Source organism: Bos indicus x Bos taurus, chromosome 15 (assembly GCF_003369695.1).
Source record: "Bos indicus x Bos taurus breed Angus x Brahman F1 hybrid chromosome 15, Bos_hybrid_MaternalHap_v2.0, whole genome shotgun sequence".
Taxonomy (NCBI): Eukaryota; Metazoa; Chordata; class Mammalia; order Artiodactyla; family Bovidae; genus Bos; species Bos indicus x Bos taurus.
In genome coordinates, this window is record NC_040090.1 from 7,647,765 (window position 1) to 7,669,435 (window position 21,671).

Genomic DNA, 21,671 nt, shown 5'->3' on the forward strand with positions numbered 1-21,671 from the left:
GCCCTATGGACCATAACCCACCAGGCTCCTCTATCCATGGGATTCTCTAGGCATGAACACTGGAGTGAGTAGCCATCCATCCTCCAGGGAATCTTCCCGATCCAGGGGTCGAACTGGCATCTCTTATGTCTCCTGCGTTGGCAGGTGGGTTCTTCACACTAGCGCCACCTGGGAGGCCCCCAGATAAACTTACCTTCTTATTCCTTCATCTTCAGTGCCCCCACCCCCCCGCCCGACCACGACCCCTACCGTGAAGAAAAGCACAAAGTCAGGGATTGATGCTGCATCATTTTTTTTTTTTACTTTTGCCTTCTTAAAGCATGTGCTGAGCTGATGGGTGAAGCAGTTTGGCAATTAAAAAGGCCCAGCGGCTTGGGCAGCGGCAGAGGGGGAGGCCAGGTGAGGGGTTGGGGCGGACCCTCTCTCCTGGGCCAGGGAGCAGCAAAGCCCGCACTAACTTCATAAAATACAAAACTAGGGAGGGTTGAAGGTAGGAGGGAGACTTGTAAAATACAATATCTTAGGGACTGGCAATAATAAAAAATAAGGCTCATTATTTACAAACAATTTCTGTTCTTGGTCTCTGTACAGTGAGGGGGGGCGGGGCGGGGCTTAGTGGGTCGGTCTGTTGATGTGTCTGTGTGTGTATGTGGTCGGGGTGGGGCAGGGAGGCAGTGGTCCTCTTGGTCATTATGAGAAAGGAGGTGGGTAACCCAGTGAGTGGTTTATCTGAGAAGGACGGATGGTTGTGGGAGGGAGGGGGTGAGAACAGAGTGGTTGGCCCAAGGGAACAGTCCAAATGTGGGGGGAGGGGGGGCCCCAGTCAAGATCTGGGGCAAAGAGGGGCTGGTGGGGGATGGGGAGTGGAACCCTTTCTCCTGGGAGGGGACCCCAGGGGGCAGGGGTACGAGCCGGATCCGGGTTGGTGAGCAGGACGACCCCTCTTCTGAGTACCAGAGGGTACGCCCTGTGTCCTGGGTCTTGGCACGGCCTAGGAGAGCTTGACGGTGGTGTTGGGACCCAGATCCCTGGAGAGAGAAGAGAAGTTAGGGATGACTCTGTCCGGGAAGGACCCTCTCGCCCGTCTGCAAGCTGGGTTTGGACTTGGGAGGGATGGGGCCGTGGGAGGGTGTGGCTGACAGCATGGAGACCAGGGCTGGGCAGAGCCTGGGGCCCCAGGAAGGGAAGGGGCCACCCACCCACCTCTCATGGAACCACTCCTTAGGGTGGGAGAAGTCAGGACCCGTGCTGTTCCCACCGACGTCCTTTGGCCAGGCCTCACTCAGGTACTTGCTGGTCTCGTGGGTGCTGTCCAGGTGGTCATGTTGCAGGTGGTCCTGGGGTCGCTGCTCCACCGGCCCCCCGGGCTTGATCTCCCAGCCATCGGGGGGCTCCACAGGCAGCAGGGCACTGCGGCCATCCTCCCACGAGCCTGCTCCCTCGTCGTAGAACAGGAGGCTCCGGGAGGGCACTGGAGAAGGAGCTCAGGGTGAGCCATGGTGCCAAGGCTCCCTCCCCGTCTAGGCCGCATTCAGGGCCCAGTGGTCAAGGACCTGGGCCCTGGACTCTTTCAGGCCTGGATCTGAATCCAGCTCAAATGATGCCCAGCTGTGTGACTGCAGCAAGCCATGCCATTGCTTTCACCTTTCTGAGCTTGCTCATCTGTAAAACAGGATACTAGGGGCCAACCTCCTGTCGATGCGAGGTTTAAATGAGATAACAGAGTGATTGAAACAGCACTCAGAGCAAGTTAGTGCTCCCTAAGCAGAGGGCACTGGGCTGGGGCATCTGAGAGCTGGGTTTTCATCCTACTGAACCACTCCCTTCCTGTGAGACCTTGAATAAACCTTTTCCCCATTTGAGGCCCCAGTTTACCCCTCAGGGAGATGAGGAAAAGAGAAAACACATTTGTTGGATATCTACTATGCCTATCAGACACTGTCGGCATCCTTTAACCTATATCAAATCATTAACAGAAACTCTTAGAATGAGATATTTTTAGGTCTATTTCACAAAACAGTCCATTGAGGCTCCAGGTTGTCAGGGACCTTGTCCCAGTCTAAGGACGATGCACTGTAGCTGAGCTGCAGACCCTGGCCCGCCTGACTCCAGGAGCCGCCGGCACCCTCCTCACTCTCAGGGCCCTGACCTCAGGGTCTGCCTGAGCAGGGCCCCTGCACCTCTGCGCTGCCCCAGCTCCATGGGCCAGCCTGCTCCAGGGGTCACTTCCTCCTCTTCGCCCTTCGCCCTGCGCCCTGCGGGGACCCTGAGCCTGAAACCCACTGCGTTCACTCCGAGGGGCTCACTCATTCCTGCACTCCCCTGGCTCCTCTGACTCTGCTTTTGTCCATCAACATGCCTCCCCCGCCCCCTAATCCCACTCCCCCAACTTCCATTCCTTCCTCTCCGGAGTCCCCTGTGCCTCCCATCACACAGACCCCTCTGGCCTTGAGAAAACGGACATGTGCCTCTCAGGATCTTACATCCCTGCCACCCACCTCCCTTAGCGACTGCCTCTTCTCTGCTTCTCTGGCTGCTCTGGTCCAGGGAGGGGTTTTCACTCCCCACCTCTGCTTCCTCTTCCCCTAACCCTCCCCACGGCCGCTCCCTCCCCTCAAGGGCCTGCAGGCCCAACTCATTTTCCCTGCAGCATCCCTCCTTCGTGAAACTCACTCCCCCCAGCTCCTCGCTCCCTCCGACCTCCCATCTGTTTCCTTTTCCTCCTCCTGCCCTGCTGGATGACACGCTCCAGGAGGCCATGAGGGACCGTCTGGAAGTTCCTCTGGAGGTCTGTCTGAAGTATCCTCTGCCTCCGGAAATCCACCCTATTCTTCGCTGCCCCCGGGGCCGGTTCTCCCCTTGCCACTTCGTGTTGTGTCTTTTCTCTCCTCTTGTGAGCGCATCAAAAGGGAGCGACTGCTGCTCTCGTTTAGTAGAGCCTGCAATGTACTAGGAACTGTACCGAGAGCCTTCATGCACCATGTCATTTCGTCTTCACAGCAAACATGCTCAATAAGCATGGAACTGGTAACTCCCATTTTCGAGATAAGAGATTAAAATTTAGCATGCTTCAGACACATGCCCGAGGTCACGCACTTAGCGAGTGGCAGATATGACTGACTGGGAAACTCCATGTTCCTAACAGTCCTCACAAGCCCCAGGGGGTGGTAACTAGCTGAGTCCACACCACCACTCCCACGCTTCTGCCCGGGACAGACATTACCAGTGGATCTTGCCACACCTTCCTGTTGATCCTGAATGGGGCCTCAGAGTCCTTCTTAGCAGTGCTTCATGCAGCCACTAACATCTTATGGAAAATGGCCCTGGAGCTGAAACTCACTCGCTATCCCGGTTGTAAAATATTGATGGTGGCTTAGCAGATGCGCCCTACCAACCGGCGCCATAATACATGGGGCTAGGGTGGGAACATTCCTGTTATTCCCTAAACCTCCTCCCCTGGCCAAGCCACTCCTGGGTGGGTTGGGAATCAGGGGCTCTGTCTTGTAGTTCTAATTCTAGAACTAACATCAAACAAATCATAGACCCTTGGGAGAGGCCTCAGTTTCCCCATCTGCAAAATGGGAAGGTAGAATGAGACGGTGTCAGCCCCAGACCTGGCTCCTCACTTGCGTCTGTCTTCTGCCCAGAAGTTGGGGCTGGTGTAGGGGGAGGTCAGCCCTGCTTGGGGCACTCACTCTGACTGGCGGCGTAGACGCTGTCAGTGGCCATCGGGTCTTCCTTCACAGTCTGGGAGCCAGAGGAGAACTCAGGGAGGCAGGGCACGAGGGAGCCCAGCACCAGGACAAAGCACAAGGCTGCCACCTGGCAGTGGAGAGAGTGTGGTGGGCAGAGCTGGGCCAGGGGATGGCGGCAGCCCTGGCCACCCCCAAGCCCCTCCCCTCTCCCCCCTCCATGAGCCACTGGGGGCCAAAGGCTCATCATTTTTTCAGGAAATCTGCTCCCAGAGCCATGTGCGGGAGGAGAAGGTGGAGGCTGTCAGGCCATCTCAGCCCATTGGAGAGGGGCCACCCCAGGCAGCACTAGAAAAGAGAGGGAGTTGGCCAGTGTGGCTATCACCTCTGGGGTGGAAAGGAATCAGGAAAGGAAGGAAGGGGTAGGTGCTGGAGGAGACTGAGGCTGGGGCAAGGGACGGGGACATATCTTCACACTAGATTCCCAGCAGGACTCCCAGGAAGACTGGCCAGCACCGGGAGCTAAGAGTCACAGAGCCCAAACTAACACCTGCCTCTACTCCGGCTTTGCCACCTGATCCTGACAGCTTGAGGATCTTAGAGGACCCGGGGACAGTGATTAACCCAGAGGCCACAGGCTGTACAGCTACAGGGGATGTGGAAAAGGAGCAAGCAGAGGCTGTGGCCACAGCCTGGACATCCCACCAGGCATGTAGAGAGAGACAGGTCCATATTTCCCCTCATCGCCCCAGGCCCATCCCCTCACTGGATCCTCAGAGGCTGCCTCCTCACTGCGCTTGGCCTGTCATCCCCTAGCAGGGTTCGTGTGAGTCACTACCATCCACACCGTGTCAGAACTGGTCAGGGAAGGTCATGTTTTGGAAGGTTCCATGGGCTTTGGGGAGAGAGGCGGGGGTCTGCTGGAGCCAGTGCACTGAATGCTCTGCACACCACCCCCCAGGCCCCAGAAAGCCGGCCTGGGGGCAGAGCGGGCCTCTTGCGCATCTGTGGGGAAGGAACAGTGACCTACCATGAGGCAGGTCCCGGTCTGGGTGGCTGCCATCTTGTAAGGTCTGGAGATCTTGCTGGTGACCAGAGTCTGGAGTTTCTGCAGCTGCTGGAGCAGAGTCCTGAGGGGGGCACAGCGGTCACCCAGCGGCTCTGACCCAGCAGGCAGGTATCTCTGCCTCCTGGAGCTCTCCCTGGGTGCGGGTGCGTGTGGGGGCACCTGGGCTGGCTCTAGACTTGGCTTCCACACCAGGTGCCCGCTTCACTCAAGGCAGAAAAGGTCACTTCCTGCTTGGCTCCTCTGTGGCGTGGCCGGGGCACCTGGCGCCCGCTTCACGGTGAATAGCTGGGTCACCCTGTGGGAGCTCAGAGGAGCCCCGTGAGGCTGCTTCTGGCCAAAGCGGAGACTGGAGGCGGGCCTAGCCCACCTGGGCTGAGGTCACCTTCTTTTTCTTTAACCCCGCAGCAGCCGCAGCTAAACCGACCTTCCCTCCTTCTACCCTGAGCTGCTAAGAAGGACGCGTCTGGCAGCGGCCTGGTACATGGTGAGGAGTGAGCGTGCGGGCGGGGGGAGGAGGCGGGAAGCTACCATTTTTGTTAATTTTGTCACAGCACGTGTAACACTTCGTTCATTTACAAATCTGTATGTCATACCACGGGGTCGCAAAGAGTCAGACACGAATGAGCGACTGAACAACGACGTCAGTCTCTTTCGCTAACTGTGGGGGCTCCCTGAGGGCAGGGACTGGGTCCTCCCCAGCAAGGACTCCGCCCACCCTTGGTGAACAAATGTTGAACCATCTCTTCCCTCCCGCCCAGCTGGTCCATGGGGTTGCAGTTCCCAGAATGTACAGCAGGTGGCGAAATAGCTCCAAGGGCCTGGCCCTATTTGGGACCAGAGAGGAATCTGGGCCAGAGGAAGCGGGTGAGGGGCGAAGGCTCCCTCCCCTCTTTCCTGAGTCAGAGGGGCATTCTCCAGGTCAGTCATGGGAGTGGCTGGATCCCGCTGGAGAAGCTGGGGGAGAAGGAAGGAAAGAAGGAAAGAGCCTTCTGTTGAGGACCTGCTCAACAGAACAGGGTGCTGTTTTAATTACTCCCAGCGAACAATTATTAAAGACCTACTGTGGGCTCATGACTGGTCACTAACAAGAATTCAGAATAACAGCAAGAAAAAAGAGAAGGAAAGTTAACACGAAGGGAGCATTCTCAAACGCCAAGGAGAGTGCTGGCCCTTTTCTTGCTAGGTCTTATCGCATCGTCACATGAATCCGGGGAGATACCACTTCCATCGTCTCTATGTCGACAGAGAAACTGGGGCCCAGAGATGCATGACAGTTTTCCCAGGATCACAAAGACAGCACCCGGAGTTGTGACTTTCTGTGGCCACCGCATGCCAGGCCCTGTGTGGGCTCCAGACTGTTTCTCAAACTTAGTCGTGCACGTGAATGACTTAAGTGTGTTGCTGAAATGCAGATTCTGATTCAAGTTAAGTGTGGGGAGAGGCCCGAGATTCTGCACTTCTGCAAGCCCCTAGCTGATGTTGACGTGCTGGTCTGAGAAACTCACTCTGAGTAGTAAGCATGCACACCATGTACACCGGTGGTCTGACTTCAGGGTGCCTCAGAATCACCTTAGGAGGGCTTGTTAACACATAGGTTGTGGAACCTTCCCCAGATTCAACAGGGCTGGCAGGAGGCCCGAGCACGAAGCATTTCTAACAAGTGCCCAGGGGCTGCTGCTGGTTTGTATTACCTCACTTAAGCATCTCGCCAGCCGTGTCCAGTATCTAGAGTTCTGAGTGGATAAAGGAGGAAGGGAAACTGAGGGTCCCAGGCTGCAGGGCCCCTGCTTCTGGGATTTGCATTACTCTGAGCTCAGTGGCCTCTCCTCCCTCCTGCTTCCCAGAGCTATGCCAGAGCCAGCCACTGGCTGCAGAAGGGCAGGGGCCAGGGGGCACGCAGGCGGCACCACCCACCTGTTGGCATTCTCCAGCGTTTCCACCTTCTTCCACAGTTCGTTGTTCTCAGATGTAAATGTCTCCACCCTGGGGGGGGGGCCAAGCAGGCACAGGCTCAGCGCCAGCCCCCAGACCTGGCTTCCCCCCCACTTTGGGGTCACGTGGGGTGTGGCATGCTGAATCTTAGTCCCTGACCAGGATTTGAACCTGTGCCCCTTGCACTGGGAGCACAGAGTCGTAACCACTACACCACCAAGGAAATCTCTCTGCTGCCCGCTTTGCCCTGCCCACCAGCATCCTACTCCCCATGCCACTCCCCCACCGCCCCCGAGAGGGTGGGAGAGGAAGCCAGGTTGGGGAGCGGAGCCCAGGCCACTCGGACTGTCCTCCCGCCCCAGGCCTCTTACTTCTTTTCTAGACACTCCACGTATTCCTTCTTCTTACGGCGGCTCTCCTGGGCCGAGATCTAGAGGGGAAAGCCCCCAAACAGGAGTTGTTATTGTTCAGTCACCATGCTGTGTCTGACTCTCCGTGACGCCGTGGACAGAAGTAGGCCAGGCTTCCCTGTCCCTCACGGAATTATCAAGCCACGTATCCAGTTCCTGGGCTCCCCAGTTTCAGGACTGGCATGGCCAGGGAAGCAGAGCCCCGCCCCCACCCCCCAGGAAGCCCCAGGGCAGGGCCAGGGTCTGCCTCGAGATTTACCTTGTTCTTGATCTTCCTCCGGACCCTCTTCAAGGCCTTCTCCTCGGCTTTGGTGAGGGGGAGTTTGGTGGGGATGGGATAGCCCTCAGCAACCAGGGTGCGCTTCTCCTCCTCCGTCAGGAGCAGCGGCCCCGACGTCCCCTGTAATTTCTGCGGCAAGGGGGACATACTAGTTAGGAACCAGACAGCCCTGCATTCAAATCTGAGCTCGGCCATTTACCCTCAGCACGACCTGGGCAAGGCACCCAGCTCACTGAACCTCAGTTTCCTCATCTGAAAAAGGGGCGGATCTGAATTAAATCCAGTAACATGTCACAAGTGCTGAGGATGTTGTTGGCAGCCTGGCATGTTAGGCCCTCAATATAGTGTTGGGAAGGGCTGGTCCCTAGATCCCATTGTGGAATCCACAGCCTCAGAGCTTACTTGTCCAGGGCCCCCTGAACAGCACCCACCTCGGACACCTACCACCTCTAGACCTGAGGGGTCCCCCACCCATCCCAGGGCTTCTGGGCCTCCTGAACTTTGCTCTGCAAACAGTGCTCCCTGGAGGCAGCCTGAGCCATCCCCCTGGAGGTCAGGAATGTCAAATTGTAGGCCCAGCTTGGCTGCCAGCGGGCTCAGCAGGCCTCTTGGACTCTTCCCGTTTCCTATTCATCCCCAAGCACAATTAAAAAATCTTCACTCTCATCTGCGGGGCAGGCGCCTCCTGTGTTCTGATGCGGGTGGGGATCAGGCTTAGGGCTCCCCCCAGACACTGGGTTCCTCTGGCCCCAGCTGCTTACGTGAGGGGCGGTGAGGAGCGGAGAGGTGGAGATGGCCGTGGAGGAGCGGGCCATGGGCCGGATTGGGCTGGAAGGGGGCAGAGAGCGGGGACTCTGGGAGCCGTCGCTGTCGCTGCCGTGGCTGCTGGGGGGCGTCGGAGGCATCTGCAGCAGGTCCTCTGTGGGGAGCAGGAGAAACCAGGTTAGCCGGGCGCCCCAGCTCCGGGCAGACAGAGTTCGGCACAGCGCGGGCCTAAGTCGGTCCGAAGGCATCTGGGCAGACTGCTCGGGCCTTGACCCCTATAACGTCAGGACCCCCCTCCCCCCGGACCCTAGTATGTCAGAAAGTAGAGTTGACATCCCAGAAGACAGTATCTGAGGGCCATGCCCTCTCTGACTCCACCAAGCCCAGCTCCTTTAAACCCGATTCTTGGTGGGAATTCCCTGGTGGCTCAGACGATAACGAATCCCCCTACAATGCAGGAGACCTGGGTTCCATCCTTGGGTTGGGAAGATCCCTTGGAGAAGGGAATGGCTACCCACTCCAGTGTTCTTTACTGGAGAATTCCACGGACAGAGGAGCCTGGTATAGTCCATGGATGGGGTCGCAGAGTTGGAAATGACTGGGCGACTAACACTAACACTTGGCAGGGATAACACAGAGGCTGGATTCTCGGGGCTCCTCTCCCTGGTGGCTCAGACAGTAAAGAATCCACCTGCAATGCAGGAGACTGCCAGTGATGAAGGAGATCCAGGTTTGATCCCTGGGTCGGGAAGATCCCCTGGAAAAGGAAATGGCAACCCACTCCACTATTCTTGCCTGGGAAATCCCACGGACAGAGGAGCCTATCGGGCTACAGTCCCTGGGGTTGCAAGAGTCGGACACAGCTTAGTGACTAAACCCTGACTTCATAGGGCTCAGTGTCTGTGAGCCTCCAACTTGGCAACCCCAGGAGATGTCTGGAGTCTGCCCACAGCGATACGCATGGGGATCAGACAGGGCAAACGACAGCCTCTGTCCCTTTCTTTCCATTTAACACCAGGGTGTCCATTTCCCACCTCAGGGTAACAGGGCAGCAGGCACTGAGCTTTCAGCAGACACGCCAAGAGCACTGCTCTCCCCAGCACGCCCTCCCTGCTGCCTCTCTTGGCCGCAGCATCGGGAAGAAGCCTGCGCTGAGCCCAGAGGACCAAGAGCCTGGAAGGCTGCAGTCCCTGGGGTTGCACAGAGTCAGACACAGCTGAGCACACGCGCATGCACATGCGGGAATCTGGAGCCCACTGCACCGCAGAGCTGGGCTGAGACTGGGAGGAGGAACCACTGCGTGCTTCTGGGCTCTGCCCCCCACTGCCTCTACAGGAGTCCCCTCTCTCTTCTTTGGCTCTCATCTGCCTCTCGTGGATGCCGTACTGTAAAGACCACTGAACTTGGAGTCAGACCCGAGTTCAAGTCCTGACTGTTGTACCCCACAACAGTGTGACCTATATTCATGTTTACTTAACGTCTCCCAGCCTCACTTCCCTGTTGAACTGGGGGTGAAATGACTCCCTGTATGGAGCTGGGAGGATGCAATGGGCTAATGGATGTGACCATGCTTTATGATGTAAGGTGTTTTCACACTGGTCCCTTTCTGCTGCTGCTGCTGCTGCTAAGTCGCTTCAGTCGTGTCCAACTCTGTGCGACCCCATAGACGGCAGCCCACCAGGTTCCCCCGTCCCTGGGATTCTCCAGGCAAGAACACTGGAGTGGCTTGCCATTTCCTTCTCCAATGCATGAAAGTGAAAAGTGAAATTGAAGTCGCTCAGTCATGTCCAACTCCTAGTGACCCCATGGACTGCAGCCCACCAGGGTCCTCCATCCATGGGATGGTCCCTTTCTACCTCCAGTTAATTCTGTCTTCTCTCAGAGGCTGTTGTGAGTAACTTGAGGGTGAAACTTGGGCCTTATTCACCTTCCTAAACCTTGTGGTGGTTCGTCCAGGGCCTGATACACAGTTGATGCTTAGTCAGTGTTGGATGAATGAATGCGGTGGGACTGGAAAGATTAAGTTAGTCCTCTCTCCTGCTCAACCCAAGAAGCTCCCTCTGTCCTCTCCTGTCAGGTCTGGGGAGGTGTTTCCTGGGATCTGTCATCTTTAACCCACAACACAACCGTATAATTAGTGGTTTGTCTGTGACCCTCACTACTGTGTGAGCTCCTTGGGTACAATGACTGTTTTCTCTCTGTGCATCCCCAGTTCCTGGAACTAGGAGAGGCCCAATGTACTCTTGTTGGATGGGTGGATGAATGGATAGCTGGAAGAATGGACAGATGGACAGATAAATGAGTAAATGGATGAATGGATGGATGAGCTGATGGCTATGGAGAGGACCTCAGTTAGTGAATGATGGGAGGGGAAACTGGAAAACAGGATGAGAAGCTGGTGATAACAGTGACAACAGCTGTAGAATGAGCAGGAAGGGCCTGGAGAGGCAGGGAACGGGCACAAAAGGGAGGAGAGGCTGTTATGGGGAGAAAAGGGACATGTCGAGGGAGACAGGGGCTGAACCGAGGGGTAAGGAATGCGGTCTGTCCAAGACTGGAGATGAAGAGCCCCTCTCCAGACACACCCACCTGGTGTCACTTTGAGGAACTGGTGCACCTCCTGGGGCTCGGCTTTGATCACTGGCAGCTGAGTCATCTCTCCTGGGGCCTGAGGAAGAGGCAGGGCTCCGTCAGCTGCTCCGGGGGCCTGTCCCCACCAACTTCCCGCCCTCCCTGAGCCTGGGGGCGTCTGCCCTACAGCATTAAGAAAGTAGCTGGGCTCAGGGTTCCAGGCATATCCCAGAGGGAGCAGAGGCAGGTTCTTATGCCTCAAGCAGAAGGCAAGTCAGGCCTCAGGGAAGAGAGTGGTGGCCAAGGAACATCGTTTAGCTCCCGAGTTCAGGGAAGAAGGGCTTCCTGTGGCCTCTGAGGCCAGGACTGTCTTTTTCGGAGGGGGTGACCCTACACCGACTGTGAACACCATGCAGGCCTGGGTATGTGGGTTGCCATGAGACCCACATAATGTAATGTCTGGCAGATTACACTGCCAGATACACTGCCAGATTCCCTGAACTGTAATCACAACGCCGACGAAGGAGGCATTATAGAAAGGTCCCCGAGCGTCCCTAAGCAGCTGAAATCTGAGTCCTGAAGTAGAAACAGCAGTATTCCAGATACAGGGTGGGGCAGGATGTGGGTGAGGGGAAAGGCACTCCACGTCGAGGAAAAAGCATCTGCGAAAGCACAGCGCCCAGACAGAGCCTGGCTAGATCCGGAAACGGTGCGCACAGAGGGCGTCCAGAGTGTAGCCTGTGTCAGAGGTGCGGTGGCGAGACACAGACCAGAAGACCTGGGGAGAGGACGTGGCTCCCCTGAGCCCAGCGCCTAACTTCCATGACCTTGGCTCCACGGCCATCCTGTCTTCCCTTCCTGCTCTGCGGAGGCCTCAGGAGTCACAGAGCCAGCCCTGAAGATGGTCCCCAAAGATCCTCTCCGTCTGCAGCCAGCCCTGAGCCCTCCAGTCCCTGGTGGAGGAGGAAGGATTGCCCTTTCTTGCCTCGGTGTGCAGGCTAAGTCGCTTCAGTCATGTCTGACTCTTTGCGACCCCAGGCTCTCTCGCGTCCATGGGATTCTCCAGGCAAGAATGCTGAAGTGGAGTGGGTTGCCATTTCCTCCTCCGGTGGATCTTCCCGACTCAGGGATCAAACCCGTGTCTCTTACGTCTCTGGCACTGTCAGGCAGGCTCTACCGCTGCTGCCACCTGGGAAACCCTTGGGTCACGTGCGTTTTGAGCGGGTGAGCCATGTGGCCAGCAGGGGGCAGTGCCAGCCAAGCCCCGACTCAAGGGATTCCAAGAGCTTCCCGGTGACTCAGTGGTAAAGGATGCTCCTGCCAATGCAGGAGATGCGGGTTCGCATCCCTGGGTGGGGAAGATCCCCTGGAGAAAGAAATGACAACCCACTCCGGTATTCTTGCCTGGGAAATCCCATGGACAGAGGAGCCTGGTGGGCTAGTCACAAAGAGTCGGACACAACGTAGCAACTAAACAACAACTCGTGTTTTAGACGCAAGAGTAGGAGCCCGTTAGCCATAGTTCAAGCTCCCATTTTACAGAGAAGGAAGCTGAGGAATGAAGAAGGAAGGCACTGTGCCCACAGCACAAGTGGGAGCAGAGCTGGGACCAGGCAGGGCCTCTCCCAGGCGCCGGGAGTCTGGGCCTCACGGCCCCAGAAGGGTCTTCAGAGGTCCGCTTTGGTTCTATAGCTGAGCGACGGTATCTAGACATTCATGGGGGGAGGGCCGGCCTGCGAGTGTAGGTTAAACATATTCATCTCATGAATATAAACAATGGAAATAGGGTATAATTTTTATATTTCCATTTAGGTGTTTCTTCGTTTTTAAAAATCCGGACACTGAGAAAATTATGTGGCCTGGGCTGTCTCCTACCCTGAGACCCTGGGTGGGGTCCCCAATGCCCAGCCCTGCCTGGGTCCCTTCGTCTTCTTCTGCACACAGTGAGGGCCCCCGTGCTCTGAGTCTGTTCTAGGTTGGTGAAAGGGTGGCCCAAGGTGGGGGCAGAGACAGAGTCTGGAGGCTCCTAAGGGCCACACTGCTCCCTGCTCAGAGCCCCGGGGTGCCCAGGGTTTCAGATGGCCCTTCCTACAGAGATCCAGCCCCCCTCCTCCCGCCCTCAGCCCCTGTAAACAGACCCCAGGCTCACCTGGTGGGGGACGGGCAGCCTGGTCAGGGGGCTGAGGCCCAGCAGCGGGGTGGTGGCCATGGCAGCGGCGGCGGCCATGGCCGAGGAGGCGGCCAGAGGGTCCACGGGCAGCTCCGGGCTCTGTTCCTGCTTCACCATGACTGAGCACAGTTTGTGCCCCAGCACCCACGCTCCATGTTCCACATCTAGGGAAGGGGGCAGGACCCAGGCTCAGGCGACTCCCAGAGCAGAGGGCTCGGCCCCCCTCCTGGCCCCTTGCTGGACAGGGCCGTGGAGGGATGTTAGGGTACACGAGGAAGCAGGAAGGGAAGGGCATGGGGGGCGGCGCTGCTGAGGTGGAAGGGCAGAGTGGGCTGGCCCAGAACAGATAGAGGCCTCTTCTTCACTCAGCAGTTTACAGAGTGGGCTTGGACAACAGACCCCTCCCGCCTGGCTGTGTGACCTTAGGCAAGGTGCTTAACCTCTCTGAGCCTTAGCTTCCTCACCTGTAAAAGTACTGGTCAAGAAGTAAATGTTCAACAAACGGCAGCTACTGTGAATATGATTACATTTATTCAGCAAACATCTAATGAGTGCCATGCTAGGTGCTGGGGGTCTGGAGAGAGTCACGAGCAGTTTAGCGCGGTTAGAACACAAAGACGGAGTCAGAGAGGCCAGCAGGGATGGGTTGGCCTTGGAGGCTGGACTCGGAGCTGTGACTTTGTCCTAAAGGTAACGAGGAGACACTGAAGGATTTTAAGCACACTCGGGGTTGTGAGGTTAAAAAAGATCACTCTGCCTCAGTGTGCAGACTGGACTGACCGCAGGCGAGATAGAGGCGGTGAGACCCTCAGGAGGCTGTTTCCGGAGAGAGGAAACGAGGCATGTGCTTAGGCAGTGGCAGCAGGGGTGGAGAAGAATATACTGGAGGCAAGATAAGAAGGAAGACTCCACGGCCGTCTGGTGCCTGGATGGGACAGTGGGTGATGCTCAGGCTTCCCAGGGCAGCGCCCACCTCCTGCCCACCTCGTGGGCCTCCTGGCCTCACATGGACCACAGGGCTGCAGGGCGTCACCCCCTTTCCTGAGGGGTGCCTACAGTCCTCCTCTCCAAGTCAGCTCTGCTGCTGGTGGCCCAGCACCTGGCTCGGGTGAGGCTGAGGTCTGAGGAGCCAGCACGGAGGGGCTAGAGGGACCAGAGGCTCTGAGGCCTGTTATGGGTGGGGAGAAGGGTCAGCAGCCGCCTGATCCCACCTCTGAGGCCAGGCCCCACCCTGCAGGGAGCCTGAGGGCCCCCGCCCCTGGGCTCCAGGAACACCCACAATCTTCCCAAATTACAGGGCCAGCCTGCCGGCCTCCGGGAAGCTGCCCCCTGCAAAGGACCCACAGACAAATTGCTCTAAAAATAGGCTTGGGGTGGCGAGGAGTTGCCCGGCTGGGAAGCGGTGCACCCCACATGCTGCCCTTCCCCAGGCTGGGGTCCGCCGCCCCACTGAGGTGACCTCCAGATGGCAGGGCTGAGGTCAGGGCATGTAGGGACACTGCTGGAACCTCCACAGCCACGAGCCCTGGAGCCTCTTAAAGCCCCAGCAGGTGTCCCTGCCCTCAAGCGGGGGGATGGGGCAGGGTATAACGGCCTGTCTCTGCCCTTGGGGAATCTCAAAGACCCTCAGAAGCAGCTCACACATCGTGCACTGGGACCGATTCCCAGCTCTCGATGCGTATGAATTTGTGTATCCCTGCCATCAACTCTGGGGGCCAGCACTGCTCTTCTGTCCACTTAATAGATGAGAAAATTTAAAAACTCCACTTAAGACCATTGTCCTCTGAAGGGAAGGGAACCCTGTTCATGGTTCTAGCCACTATCGTCTTAATAGGACTTTATATACACAATGAAATAGCCACAAATTATTCATACGGAGATAGTGAAGGACAGGGAAGCCTGGTGTGCTGCAGTCCATGGGGTTGCAAAGAGTCAGAAACACTTAGAGACTAAATAACAACAAATGTATATATAGATACACACACATAAATATATTTATATAGGGACATCCCTAGTGGTTCAGACAGTAAAGAATTCACCTGCGACGCGAGAGACCTGGGTTCGATCTCTGGGTCCAGAAGATCTCCAGGAGAAGGGAACAGCAACCCACTCCAGTATTCTTGCCTGGAGAATTCCATGACAGAGGAGCCTGGCGGGCTACAGTCCACGAAGTCTGGAACATGGCTGAGTGACTATCACTTTCACTTCCATATATATATATATATATATGAGCCAGAATTCTCAAGCTATTTATGTCTTCGTTTGATAATTGAGATTCAGAGAAGTTAAGCAACTTGTTCAAGGTCACACAGTAGCTGGTAGAGGCACCGGGAGGCACACCAAAGCCGGTACCCCTTACTGCCCCTTAAGGCTGGCAAGTGTGGTGGTGGCAAGGGTATGAGGTTTAGAACCAGGGGGCCTGCTTGCTCCCAGGTCCCTGCTCTGCATTTTACTATGTGCGTGACCAAAACAACTCAGCTTTCCTGAAGTCTCATTTCCCTTACCAGACAAATAGGGAGTATGATTAAAGTGACTCTGACCTCACCTGTGAGTTGTGAGAAATAAACGAAATAATTAACAGGAAGGCACTTTGTAGACTGGACAGTGCTATCGAAACATTTACTGTTATTCACATTTGAGATGAAGAAACTGAGGCTTATAAAGGCTGAGTCCAGGATCACCCAGCCAAACAGGAAGGAGCCAGCACCACCTGTATCTGAGGAAACACCCCAAGAGACCATTTCTAGGGAGGGCGCAGGCTGGCGTTCTCGAATTGAATGTTGATCGCCTGAGAGGAAAGACTCAAAGGGTCCTTTGCATAACAGGGGAAGAGGTGGGCAGAGGAGAGCTTTAGGGAACTCCGCCTTCCGGAGTAGAAGTAGGTGGGGTGCGGGTGGCTCTCCCAGGTAACGTCTCAGAGGACTGCACAGTGGGAGGAGGTGGTAAGGTTCTAGAGTCTTGGTAACTTGTTCATATGTACTGTTTAATCCTCCCCACCCCAGCCCCTCAGCTGTTTCATCTAAGACTGGTTCTCGGACCTATGCATCAGTCGGTATCACCTGGAAGCCTGGACCCTCCCCACAGGGTTTCTGATCTGGCAGGTTTGGGTGGGACCCGAGAACCTGCCTTTCCAACGAGTTCCCAGGTGATGCTGCTGGTCTGGGACCTGCCCCTTTGCACATCAAGTCAGTGGAAGAGCCTCTTGACAAGGGCCCTTCTGGGTTGGACCTGAGGAAGAGCCGAAACATGGAGGATGGTCTCCCTTGAGAGGTGGCTGTGAGTGGCTTTTCTGGGTCTGGGGTCCTGGGCCCTGCCACCCCTTCTTACCTTGGGTGGTGTCTTCCATCTTGATGGGCACGACGGGGCTCTGAGGCGCCGAGTCACCGCTCAGGGAGTAGCTGTGCTCGGCCTGGATGCCCGGCGTGGGGGAGTCCAGTTCCATGTCCAGGAGAGGGCTCTTCTCGTCCAACACAGGGTCATCAAAGAAACTGCTGAACAGGTCGTTGGAGAAGTCCTCCATGTTCTCTGCAAAGTGGTCCAGGTGCTCGGGGAAGTGCTAGGGGAGGAAGAGGGGGGAAGAGGGGGTCAGCTTATCCACCGTGGTCCCTGTGTCAACAACAAAAGGGCGCTTACCAAGGCTATTTGCCATCTGGCCACCCACTCCAGGATTCTCGCTTGGAAAATCCCATGGGCAGAGGAGCCTGGTGGGCTGCAGTCCATAGGGTCGCCAAGAGTTGGACATGACTGAGCAAGTAATGGAGAAGGCAATGGCACCCCACTCCAGTACTCTTGCTTGGAAAATCCTATGGACGGAGGAGCCTGGTAGGCTGTAGTCCATGGGGTCGCTAAGAGTGGGACACGACTGAGCGACTTCCCTTTCACTTTTCACTTTCATGCATTGGAGAAGGAAATGGCAACCCACTCCAGTGTTCTTGCCTGGAGAATCCCAGGGATGGGGGAGCCTGGTGGGCTGCCGTCTATGGGGTCGCACAGACTTGGACATGACTGAAGCAACTAAAGCAACTAGAGCAACTAAACCACCATCTGTGGAGATTGAACGCTGTGCTACTGCAGCTGTTGACCTTTGACAGGCCCTGACGGGAGTTCAGGGAGGAGAGTCAGGCACCCTACGCTCCAGAAAAATGAGTGACACAGGTCTTTAGAGAGTTAGACATTTTCAGCAACTGATTTCATGATCCCAGTCCTTGCATCTCCTCATATCTAGACAAGCACTAAATCTCTTCATTGGTGACATCAGCTCCTCGTGACTAGCAGAACACCTTTTGTAAGTGAAGTGCTGGATTGCATGGAACGCCCCCTTCACCAGAATCATATGCATTGATCTTCCCCCACATCCTCTTTGGAGCAGTTTCTCAGAACTGTCTGAGGTGCTGTCTCCTGGGCTACAGTCCTCATTTTGCCCCCAAATAAAACTTAACTCCCAACTCTCCTGTTGTGCATCTTTTTTAGTCGACACCTGCAACCTCCCCATCACTCTTCCCACCGAAAGCGTGTACCTCAGACTGGGACGTGAACCCAGGTGGCCAGGATCCCACAGTTGCAGCATGAGGGATCTAATTCCCTGACCAGGAATTGAACCTGGCCCCCTGCATTGGGAGCTCGGGGTAATCTTAGCCGCTGGACTACCAGGTAAGTCCCCCAACTATCATCCTTTCTATCTCTACTGTTACTGCATCAGCACATTACCGTCACCACCACCTCCACTGACGTCCCCAACCTCTCTGGCGGTATCCTCAAGGTTGTGCCCTGGATGGTGTGAAAGAATCCAAGCGATAGGACACACGGCTATAATTCTGGCCCTGTGACCTTGGTCAAATCGCTTAGATTGCCCAAGCCTGCTTCTCAGCCCACCCTACTTCTGTCACAAGAAGACTAAGGAACTAAGTACTAAAGAATAACTCTACCTCCGCCAGCAAGTTTGCATTCCGAAGGCGTTATCAGTGACTTTTGTATTCTATTCTCTTTTGCTGGAATGCAAGGTGGGGAGATTATCGAGGACTCTGCTCCCCTCAATGGATATGAGTTTGAGCAAACTCTGGGAGATAGTGGAGGACAGAGGAGCCTGGTGAGCTGCAGTCCTTGGGATCACAGAGTCGGACACAACTGAGTGACTGAACAGCTGCTCCCCTCATCGGTAGGGTCCTCACTTGTCCTCATGCCTCCAGTGTTTCCGTTTTCCCAGACATTCTTTCTGCCAAGAGATCAGGCCCCAGGGCCGTATCACTTGGTTTGAATCCTGGCCCTGACCTCGCTATGACTCAATGCCGTTCAGACTGCAGGGGGTGACTCAGTAGTGGGTTGTGAAGCAGGTCATGACCAGAATTTAAGGAAAAAGAAAACAGAACAAAATAGATTAGAAAAATACCAGGGTGGCTGCACATAGGGAAGTTAAATACGTGGTAAATTTTTATCTCAGTTATGGGTGTGTGTATGTTCATGAGAAGGATGTAAAATATATTTCTCAGAAACAAAATAGTCTGAAAAATACTGGTCTCCGTGATCCTAGGAAAGTTGTTCAATGTTTCTATGCTTCATTTCCTCCTTTGTACAGTGGGGGTGATAATAGTTCTTATCTGCTAAGGTTATTGTGAGGATTAAACAAGTTAATATATGTAAAGCACTTAGAATAGTTCCTGGTACATAGTAATTACTCAACAAACCTCTTATTAATAAAGCATCCAGCAGCAGCTGGTACATAGGAAATTCTTGTTTTTTCTCTCTGCTGCTGCTGCTGCTAAGTCACTTCAGTCGTGTCCGACTCTGTGTGACCCCACGGACGGCATCCCACCAGGCTCCCCTGTCCCTGGGATTCTCCAGGCGAGAACACTGGAATGGGTTGCCACTTCCTTTTCCAATGTATGAAAGTGAAAAGTGAAAGTGAATGTCTCAGTCATGTCTGACTCTTAGCGACCCATGGACTGCAGCAAATTATAAATATGTAAGGACACGTTAGTGTTCTTCATTTTTCTTTTTTTGGCCGCTCTGGGCTGCACGTGGGATCTTAGTTCCCCAGTCAGGGATCGAACCCACCCCTCTGCCCCCACCTGCAATGGCAGCCATAGAGTCTTAACCACAGGGAAGCCTCCTGTGCATTCGTTTTTCACTGACTGAATGAATTTGCTGGGGTTTTGCTTCTGACCCTGGGGGTCCCAGCTGGTGAATGGGTAAGAAGCTTTCTGGCCTGGAATAATTGGCACTTGTCCTAGTCTGGAAGGGATGATCAGAAAAGCCCTTGGTGTAAGAATAAGATTCAGGGGGTCAAGACTTTTAGCTCACTCCTTGCTAAGTTAATTCACTTTTCTAGGCCTCAGTTTCCTCATCTGTAATGGGGAAAATAATAGTTCCAACCTCATAGTGTTGTTATGAGGATCAAATATGCATTAGGTGCTTAATGCTACCCTCATAGGATTATGAGGATAAAGTGAGGAAATGCATGAAACACATGTATCCAAATAACATACAAATACACCTGCACAGTAGACCTATAACACTGAGAACAGGGCCTCGTATGCAGTGGGTGCTCAATAATTGCTGTTTTACGAAAAGCCTAACCCTGGGCCTGAGGTGAACTGAGCCTGGAGCCAATGCAGGGAGGTGGTTTGGTCCTCCCCCCCAAATCAGAGAATCCAGGATAAAATGAGTTCACAAATCCATTGACTTAAGCACTCTCACCTCTCCCCAGCTTGTCAGAACTTAAGATCACTAGCCTGCATTTGTCTTGTGATGTTAACTTTCCAAAGTGCTTTCATAGGCACCGTCTTATATAATCCTCACAACTATCCAAAGAGACAAGGAAGTTGCATATCTACATTTGGCAGATAGGGAAACTGAGGCCCAGGGAGCCAAGGAAGGCAGTGAAGGGTCCACAACCCGCCACCACCCAGTCCTTCCCCAGTGGCACCGGCCTTTCCCCTGGTCAGGAGTTGCTCGTCTGCTGGACTGTGAACTCCCTGAGCTAGGGTCTGCACTTGTTCACCTGCTGGGTCCCAGCCCCTGGCCCAGGACAGACACTCAACTCTTGGTGGAGGGACAGGGCCTTGTACCCCAGAGGGCAACACCACCAGTGTGTCAATGATCCATCAATGCCTGGGGTGAGGTAGTACCTGGAGGTCAGAGGCTGAACAAGTCTCTAAGAATAATAACGATCCCAGCCGAAGGCCGTCCACCAGGCCCCCCAAACACACAGTCACAGGCTGGACGGTGCGGGCCGCACCTCTGGCGGAGTCTGGGCCAGCCCAGCTGGGGGCGCCCTCTCTCTCTCTTTCCTTCTCTTTCTCTCAGGGTCTCTCAAAGGCCTGATGTGGGGCCCAGTGGGAGAGGGCTGTGAGGAGCCCAGTGAGTCAGCTGCTAAGGTATTTCTTCAGCAGCTGCGTCTCAGGCGATAAGGGTTTGCCAAGCCCATTTCCGGGGCCTGGGAGAGGAGAGAGGCTTCCTCCAGTCTGGGCCAGGGTCCCTCAAGGATTCAGCTCCATGCAGATAAGCCAGTCCTTCTCAGAGACCCCTTATGGGGTGCCCATAGGGAACCTGCTGAGGGAGCTCAGTTGGCCCCACTTTGTGAGTGGCCCCCACCCACCTGCTGGAGACAGCAGCCAAGGCCCAGCCGGACAGAGCTTCCAGAGGGTGGGAGCCAAGTGGAAGGGAGGGCGGCCAAGGGTCAGGCAGTGGAGGGGGCAGGGGACACTTAGAGAACCAGGGCTTCCTTGCTCGGGACTTCCCTGTGTGCTGGGTGGACCTCCGGTGGCGACGGTGGGCATGTCCCATCACCCCTATTTCTATCTGATGCCTGGCCTCTCAGCCAGTTATGGTTTACACCATCAATTTAGAGGCAGAAGGGCCCTGAGAAAACCCATGGTCCACGCCCCCTCTCCCACTTGCTAATGAGGAAGCTAAGGTCCAGAGAGGGACCTATCACCATCACATAGTGAGGCGGTGATGTTGAGGGAGGGGTTACCAACAGCTCTGGGGCTGCACAGGAATAGCGGAGCAACTTCTTCTTGACCTCTTTTCTTCCTCTGTAACCACCTTCCCCACCCCAAACCCCAGACGGCCCCCTCTGGAGATCTCAGGCCTCCTAAGCTCCAGCAAGACTCCTTGTCCCGCCTCCCTACCCCCCAAAAAACTACAACCAGCTCGTCCTCCAGTTCACACACAGAAAGTTCAGGTTTCAGACACGACAGGGGTGGGAGGCAGGATCCTACCTACTGTTCTGAGGGGTACCGAGTTCTACTGGGGGTGAGCGTTCTTATGGGGGTGCCTTTCCAAGCAACCAGGGTGGGAAGCCAGAGAAGGAAATATTATGATTTGTTTCCCTCCTTGTTAAAAGACTTTTTCCAAGAGTCTTGCCAACATAAGCTCCCTCTCGGCGGCCACGCGCAGCCGGCGCCGGTTCCACTCTCTTGGAGGCGAGGTCCCGAGCTCTCGGGGCTCGAGGTCCCGCACACCCCTCCCCGTAGGCAGCATCTCCTCCCGAGACCGGGTCTCAGCAGCCGGCCCTTTAAGATTAAAGAAGGACCAGGACCTGCCTGCCAAGCGTTGGCCCAAGGGAAGTTAACGCGGGTGCGCGGGGGGCCGCCCCGTGCCGGAATCCAGCCTGCTCATTGGCCGGATCTGCGGAGGTCTGGGCCAATGGGAGGAGGCTGCGCGAGGCCTGCCGCTGGAGCGGCGGCAAGGAGGTGGGAGGAGAACCCGGCTTTTTGCCTGGGAGGGTCCTCGGCCTCCGCGGTTGGCGCGGGGATGATAAGGGCGGAGTGTATGGACTGGG

The 21,671-nt window shown here is 55.6% G+C and overlaps 1 protein-coding gene across 1 annotated transcript in view; it reads right to left on the minus strand.

Annotated features, from left to right (window-relative positions):
* Window positions 1-275: 275 nt before the first annotated feature.
* Window positions 276-21,671, minus strand: part of CREB3L1 (cAMP responsive element binding protein 3 like 1) — a 37,094-nt gene continuing 15,698 nt past the window's right edge. The window contains exons 2-12 of the mRNA XM_027562521.1: window positions 16,217-16,445; window positions 12,869-13,053; window positions 10,738-10,816; window positions 8,145-8,302; window positions 7,363-7,512; window positions 7,065-7,123; window positions 6,676-6,744; window positions 4,723-4,822; window positions 3,696-3,822; window positions 1,204-1,471; window positions 276-1,028 (exon numbers count right to left, since the gene is read on the minus strand). Of these exons, the coding sequence (XP_027418322.1) occupies window positions 992-1,028; window positions 1,204-1,471; window positions 3,696-3,822; window positions 4,723-4,822; window positions 6,676-6,744; window positions 7,065-7,123; window positions 7,363-7,512; window positions 8,145-8,302; window positions 10,738-10,816; window positions 12,869-13,053; window positions 16,217-16,445 (1,461 nt within the window). The 3' untranslated portion in view covers window positions 276-991. The remainder of the gene's footprint in view (window positions 1,029-1,203; window positions 1,472-3,695; window positions 3,823-4,722; window positions 4,823-6,675; window positions 6,745-7,064; window positions 7,124-7,362; window positions 7,513-8,144; window positions 8,303-10,737; window positions 10,817-12,868; window positions 13,054-16,216; window positions 16,446-21,671) is intronic.